The sequence below is a fragment of the Vicia villosa genome, linkage group LG1, assembly GCF_029867415.1.
Source record: "Vicia villosa cultivar HV-30 ecotype Madison, WI linkage group LG1, Vvil1.0, whole genome shotgun sequence".
Classification (NCBI taxonomy): Eukaryota; Viridiplantae; Streptophyta; class Magnoliopsida; order Fabales; family Fabaceae; genus Vicia; species Vicia villosa.
In genome coordinates, this window is record NC_081180.1 from 243,187,117 (window position 1) to 243,195,393 (window position 8,277).

General features: G+C 35.8%; 1 protein-coding gene across 1 annotated transcript; it reads right to left on the reverse strand.

The window, feature by feature from the left end:
- Window positions 1-2,417: 2,417 nt before the first annotated feature.
- LOC131598067 (uncharacterized) lies at window positions 2,418-7,966 on the reverse strand. Its single transcript, XM_058870705.1, has 9 exons — window positions 7,471-7,966; window positions 7,276-7,362; window positions 6,741-7,185; window positions 6,259-6,646; window positions 5,673-6,201; window positions 4,363-5,583; window positions 4,046-4,264; window positions 3,084-3,941; window positions 2,418-2,995 (listed from the first exon to the last, which is right to left on the reverse strand). Exons 1-9 carry the CDS (start codon window positions 7,964-7,966, stop codon window positions 2,418-2,420), a joined length of 4,821 nt encoding a protein of 1,606 aa, XP_058726688.1.
- Window positions 7,967-8,277: the final 311 nt, after the last annotated feature.

Sequence of the window (8,277 nt, forward strand, 5' to 3'; positions counted from 1 at the left end):
AAGAAGATGATGTCCCCCTTGTCTCTGCGAACGATAATGTACAAACTAACAAAAAAACTGAGAAGTCCAAAACTGTTGTTGATAAAACAGTTGGGAAGAAAGCAGCTGAAGTTGAGAGGAGGACTAATAGCAAAAATCTTGGAAGGACTGCCAACTTAAGATCTGTTACAGATGGGAGTGAGAAGAGCACAATGAAACTTGCAAAGAAGGGGAAAAATGTTTCAAATGTTAGGATAAGAATGTGGGGAGGAAAGCCAACATACTGCTGGGATATTTCTATAAAGAATTCAAGAGTAAAAAAGGATAATGTCCAGGTAAGCATACTGAAAATCGACCTCATATTTTAATACTTTGCAGATCTCAAGTGTTTATTCAATGAATATTTGTGTTGTTGCAGCATTTCCCTAAGCAGATAGCAATAGACTGCTTGGCAAGTAATCAGAAGGAGGTAACTATTAGAGATTGTGATTTGTATCAACAATTCAAGTGTACTGTGAAGACGGCATACCGCAACGGGGCTCTGAGTCCGGCTGAGAAATACATGACTAAAGGATGGTACGCCTATGCGAAGACCAAGGGGTTCAAGAAAGGCGACACACTGACTTGTCAGTTGGCGAGACATGGCACTTTCATTTATGTTACAATGAAGAAGAAGTGATGGGGCTGTTGAAAGGTGGTGGAAGAACTTTGCTTTTTTTTTCTGTTGTTGAAGTAGTTTCAAAGACCAAAGTCTTTGAATTTTGTGTATCTGGTGGTGACTTTTATAACTTATCTGAACAATGTTTTTTGTTTCCCCTATGGGTTGGTACTTTTGCTTTAATGTTGAATGACTTTATCAAGACTACTATTATGGCACATGTAAATTTTGAATGGTTATATGTTTTGCAAATCTTAATGTTCTACATACTTCATGGTTGCTCCTTTACATTGGCCATCATGATTGGATCATGTGTGCTAGAATAGTTTATTTACATGCATTATATATGAAATGTTTTTTTAAGAAATTTTGTTTGATAAACAATTTACCATGTTAAAACCAAATTACACTTTATAAAGAATACATATTATACAATCAGCTTATATATATAGCAACTTCAATTTATGTAGGCAAACATATTTATTAAATGTATGGAAGGAAATATAGTGTCATGTATATTTAAAGGTCTGATTTGTAACATCTACTAACTACTAAAAAAATTGCAATAATTACTTTTTTGTTGTTAAAACTCGTTTACCAAACATGCTGGATATTTGTACATATAAAAAATGTAGGCCCATCAGTGTTGTCTGGCCCAAAAAATAAGGGTTATCACTATCTATCTATATATAGAATTTTTTGTCATAATGCATCAGAATTGAGGTCCTTATAAAATTTAATTCTGATATGGTGAAGTGGGGAGTTCCATTCGTCCCTTCTCCATCAAGCAGGTGAGTATAATTTGCATGCATGTTGTAATAGAATAAATGGAATCCCCTGTTTTCTCGTTTCTTTGCTTAATAGCAGTGTTATTCTTTAAAATTTGTGTTTCAGTGATCCTGAGAGAGACAGTCTTGAATGGGCTCATAACATTAACAAAGAGTTTGAGCAAGAGCAGGAAAAGATGTTTGAAACACTCATAAAAGATGGGTTTCTTACTGAAGCTGAATGCATGGCTGATCACACCGGGGAGGTAAAGTGGAAATCTAATATCACAGAAGCGAACATGCGAGGCCAAAATGCTCTGGTAAGTTCAAAACCCAGTTAAATCCACTGCCGTATATAGATCTATATATATCGTGGGTTAATAAGTAGAAAGTTATAATGCAGAGTATTCCAATGGAAATATCAAGGACATGTTTTCGTAAAGACCAAAATGCAATAAGGATGGTAGATCTTATTGACGGAAAGGGATATCACTGTCGTATTCTTAAGGCTGGCAGGAATGAGTATGAGAAACATATTGGAGTTGGTTGGTACGAATTTGCAAAGTCAAAAAATCTTCAAGTTGGAGATTTCATAGAATTCTCCATGATTCCATTTTCAGATCTGATGTTTGTGTTCTTGGGGAAAAAAGTAGCTGATTAGGATGTAAAGATGTTACTTGTAGCTTTAAATTTGTTGTTGATGGTACTTAGATTGTAATCACAGATGGCTCTGTAATGGATTTAAATAATGGTTATCAACGTGAATATTTTTCTATGCTAATCTTTTAATTGTTGATGTTCTATAATCATTGATATTATGGCAGCTATCATTCATCGTAAGTTTTCAATACAGTTATACAGATGAAAATAAATTATCAGTATGCAAAGGTGATATCAAATCTTCCATTCATGACAGTTAATAAGTTGTTTAGGGTGTAAGGTAATTTTAGGCAACTGAGCACAAAATATATAACAATAACAACAGGTCCATAAATATTGCAAAAACTTATAGACTACACATTTTCAAACACTTCTTTGAAGACAACATTTGTTGTGGTGGTCAATGGAAGTTTCTCCTTATCATGGATCAAGATTTTAAGGCCTTTTCTGCTCTTTACTCTTGAAACTGCAACATATAACTGGCCATGGCTGAATACGCTCCTCGGCAAATATATGCCAACATGATCCAAAGACTGACCTTGAGATTTATTAATAGTCATAGCATAACAGACTGTTATAGGAAACTGTCTTCGTGTCATCCTGAATGGCCATGGCGTCTGCGTTGGAGTAATGTCCATTCGGGCAATATAAATGATACCGCCGATGTTCTTGCCTGAAATGATTTTAGCTTCGATAACATGATCAGCCAATCTTGTAACGATTAGACGTGTTCCATTGCATAAGCCTTCTACTTGATCAATATTCCTGAGCAGCATGATTGGAGTATTTACTTTCAATCTGATCCTATGATTAGGAAGTCCCGACGTTCTCAATCCATTCAGAAACTCAGGAGTTAAAACATCAAAACATTCATTGCCATCACCATCATGCGTGTCGACTGAATCAGAGCTTAGGTATTCTTTTTCATCCCCTGAAAATGCAGTGCCTTTATATTATGATCTCTTAAAGATGTAAATGAAAAATCGTCGGATAAATTTTCACAAAAAATTAAATATTACCTGGAAGATTGTCTAATACATAGTGATTTATTTCATCTACTGTCTCAATTGTTCCAGCCAATATTGCCCTTGACTGCAGAAAAGCTACATTATTGAATTTAGCTTCAAAATTTGGATAAGTGTTTTCGAATATGGCTCGAAGGGGATCATCAAAATTAGATATCAAAATATCTGCTGGGATATCAATATCAGCATAGCCATCGTTAGGTTCTGCTAGTTTTCCATCTCCAACTTTTAATATCCAATTTGAAAACCGTTCTAACTCGGATGCCGATATGGTCGTCCCAGATTGCTGAAGCCTCATGTTTTTTGTAAGTTTCAAAACCTTACAATGATCCCAAATGTATGATGAATTGATAGTTGCATGAATTATATCTGAACGGCTGCCTCTTGGAATAACCGGTAGAATCTGTCTGAAATCCCCACCAAACACAATTACCTTCCCACCAAATATTTTATCAGATGACCTGGTTCCACCCATGATATCTCTGAGTGTTTTATCCAAAGCTTCAAAACAAAATTTGTGACACATGGGAGCTTCATCCCAAATTATCAATTTTGATAGTTTTAGCATGTCACCCCTGTCACTACCCTTGTTAATGTCGCATGTCGAAGATTCAAGTGTGGGGATCGGAATTTTAAATTTAGAATGTGCCGTTCGACCACCGGGGAGCAAAAGGGATGCAATACCTGAAGAGGCAACTGTCAAGCATATTTGTCTTCTTGATCTTATGTAGGAAGCTAATGTTCTCCACATGTATGTTTTCCCTGTACCGCCGTATCCATACAAAAAGAATACCCCTCCGTTCTGGGTATCAACAGCCGTCAAGATTTGTTTGAATACATCTCTTTGTTCATCTGAAATAAAGTCAACACATAATTTAGATGCTTCGTATTAGAAATATAAGTTTCTAACTTATATGAAATTCTTCTGCCTAATTGATGTTAACTACTATTTACACCTGTGAGGTTATTATACAGCGTATTAAACTGTTGAAGTTGTCCAGCAGGATCGTAGTTTCTCTCTTCGTAAATTAAATTATTTCCAAGCTCCTCAATTATGTAACCATGTGGTTTTGGCATTCCAGGAAAATCACTTAAACTCTTTCTACTGCGTTGAAGAAGTTTTTCAATTTCAATCAACGTCAGATTGAGAATTTCTTCATTTGTTAGACGCAGATCTGTTAAATGAACAAAATAAATAAATCGTTGGTAAATATTGGAATAGCATAGTAATATTATGTGTAATTAATTACTCTGATCATAATTGAAAATATACCTCTGTTGTTTGCAATCCTTTGCTGAGAATACAGAATTCCATCAGATAACAGATGTTGAGTTTTACTCCATACATGCTTAGGCCTATTAATGCTACTTGACAATAACATGTGAACAAAAAGTAATCTCAAATAATGTCCAGAACCCCAATGAAATGCTTCTGTTATTGCAGCTATGAATTCTCGATCATCCCCAATAAATCCCATAGCAAAACATGCATCACGGAAAGTATCGTACCTAACATTGTTTACTGTCTTTATTTCATCGTAGCTTTTCGGTCCTTTGACATGTGTTAGCATCATCCTTAGATAGTACAACTCCCCAGTAGTTGGAGGAACCCAAATTAGTCTTCCAATTGTGTATCCCTTTTGTCTGGGTTTCCACTCTCTCTTTTTCTTAACGTATACAAACTTTGAAACAAAATTGCTATACGTTAGTTGGCGCGCTTCGTCGTATTTCTTGTTTGCTTCAAACCAAGAAGTAAACATCGACTCAGTAACGCTCGGTTTATCAAGGAATTTGGTAATGGGACTGACATCAGTATAAAAAACAGAATTTTGTCCCTCCCCATGAAAGTGAAGTCTTTCTACAGCTGGTTTTCTTCCATGAATGGAAAAACCATAAGTTCTCCAGGCAGCTTCACTTGGAGAAACGTACCTACAGTCAATATACTGCTTTATTTCATCGACGGTTTCGTGTTGCGAAACAGATCCATCTTCATTCATGACAATTGCAGCAGTTATTCTGTCGTATCCTTTGTTGATGTATTTAAACAAATATTTGACGGATGTGCTTTGATTGCACCATTCCATATTAATATGAGCTCTGTACTTCAACAATAACTTTGAATTGTAAGGAACAACAAATCTGTTATCAATCTCAATTCCATTCTTAGAAACTGTGTGTCCGTTGTCCCTTCGTCTATAAACCGGATATCCATCTTGATCAACGATCGTATCACGTCTGAAATCTTTAGGGAAGTATTTAGAACATTTTCCTTCCTTCATACACGTAGAATTACGAAAAGCATTTCCGCAAGGTCCGTGTATCATGTGAGATTTGACCAAGTTATATAACTCTTCGTCAGTGTCTTTGTTTGGTATTTCTGCTGATATGATACGATCAATGTCAGCGGGTGTTGGATACTTGCTCGACGGATGAAGGAAAATTAATATGTGCGCATGGGGCAACCCTCTTTTTTGGAACTCAATTGTGTACATATCTACAAATATAAAATTAACATATTGGTTTATAACATGACATTAAAAATGAATAAGGAAATTAAATTAATCAAAGTTACAAATTACTTACACGCAAGAACCTTTCCCATGATACTCTTTTTAGTCAAATCGGACAGTAACGAATCAAATTTCAATTTGAAGATTCTTGTTATGAGATCCGGACGATCAGACGCTTTCAGATTTGTAGAACTTAATACGCGCTGTATTTCTGGCCAATTGGGATTACATGTGAATGTAATAAACAAATCAGGAAATCCAACATAACTACAAATTGCCATGCCATCGAAGTATAACTGATCCATAAATCTACGGCTTCCAACATACGACGAAGGTAGGACAACTCTTTTCCCTGTAGCTGCACCACGTGTATGTCCATTTGTCCTAGCATCTGCAAGATGATCATACTTCCCTACTCGTAGTTTTGACTGATTCTTTCTTAACCATCGAAGTCTCTCAGATTCCATCATTGTAAAACCATCTACCAAAAACTGCTGAAATAACCTCCTTGACCTGAGAATTGTCTGTGCCTCGTTTTTTCTTGACTGAATCCTAAAGGCGAACCACTCTCTGATTGTAAGTCTGTTTCTTTTGGTTGCATCCTCCCATGGAACATCGTCACTTTCCGATACCGTGGTCGTTGTTTCTGCATTACGAACCGTTGTAGATCCTTTATTGCGATGCCGTATGTTTGATCTGTAACCATCTTCGCCGTAAGGGAAAAGTAAAGGATATTGAAAACCCAAATAAGAAGTGTGATATTCATCTATTCTCTGAAGTTGGCCACATTGTTTTTGCATTATAATATCCCTTTTTTCTGCAGTATCAACATCACCAACAATGAGAGCAGCAACTTCTGAAACTGTTGGTTGATTATATATTCTTCCATCATTTTGACGATCAGAAATGAGACGGAGTTTTAGATCTGCAACATTTCCTTCAGAAAGTCTATCCCTTGCCATCTTAAATGACTGAGCATGAACATTATGTTCATATAACATTGAAGACAACTTTTCAACTATATTAATATCAACTCCGTCCCTTTTTCTGCAAAACATCCAACATATAAAGTTCAGAATGTTGAGAATTGCAACAACAAAATAATATACAGTGTTGAAACAAAGATATATAAAGTAAAAACCTGAAAATATCAAATTTATTCTGAACTTCATGTTCAGTATCGAATATATATAGTTGGGCAAAACGGGCCTTTTCACCTGGCAAAGGTAACATGCTGCCTATACGATGACATGTTTGACCTTGAATACGATAGTTAGGGGGACCTCTACCATTATTAAATCTGTTGTCCATTTTAGCACCCGGAGAAGTAAATGCGAACATCATATTGTAAAGACGAATTTGTTGTTGGAATATTTTTGATTCACTTTCGTTTTGTTCAAACAACAGGCTCTGCAATACGGGTGGAGGTTGTCTCAACAAAGGTATTTGAACCTTTCCTTCTCCACAACACATTGAGAACTTAGGATTAGCAGAATGTCGAGACTTGTTTTTCCTCTCCATATACCACATATTTGCACCACATTGCTGACACTCACATGATGGGTCACCTAAATCGTAGTATTCTCCTAAACAAAAATGTACAGTTGTCAGGTAAAATAACATAATAGATAATGATTTTTTAAAGAAAGAAACATATCAATACAATAAAATACAACCTGGTCTTTGAACATCTATTTCTTCAATGTCAGTGTCAAAACCTACTTCATGCTCGTCGTTTGAATAGTTGGAAACTGAACTGCAGGCTACAACAACATAGTAAAAATGAGTTCGAAAATATTATGTTATTATATTTGGTTAAATGTAAGAACATTCAATATCGGTTAATAATCCATCACAATAAAGTTACTTACCATCTGAAGAATTACCGGAACCTTCATCCCCTTCACTGTCATCTTGGAAAAGTTCGTTGGTGCTGGAATCTGGATTTGATGTATGGCTTGAAGATGCTGTCGCACCGCTCATAAACTTGTTATCAAATCTCCTTCTGAGGTTAACTCCTAAATTGTTAATGTTCTTTACAGAAACAACTCTTGGGCGTTTTTTTGCTAATGAACTTGGCAATGTATTCAATGTTGATATATTGTGAGTTTTCTGCTGTGTATTTCGATCAGTTATGGTGGAACTTGGAATATTTGGAGAAATAGAAGATAGTGGTAATCTGAAATGCGAAGATATAGTATCAGCAGGGGGTTGAGTTTGACATGCATTTTCTTTGTTCATTGCCGCCAATCGCTTGGCTCTCATAGCTCCAAGAACACGCATTCTATGATGTCTAGCATCAAATTGCCTTTTTCTTCTGATAACATTCATGAAGTGATCATGCTCATCGCTTTGTTTCTTTTCCATGATTTTTTACTTTGAAGTTACAATCATTCTGCAAAATATGGCTGAATATGCAGGGAAGCAGGAAATATATGGACAAAGACTTCCTCCAAACTATTTGTTTATGGAGGGAAATAGCTGAATATGAAAAGTTTATGTCATCTCCCTATTTTATGCAGTTAAAAATATTGTGACTTAATCATTAAATAAGCAAAAAATGAATGCACCAAGCAACCATAATTGCATGAAGCGTGCACAAATAAGATGAGAATGTAGTGCAAGCTACAGTTTATATGTCAGGTAGGTATGATGGTTGACATAATGCTGGTGCAGTT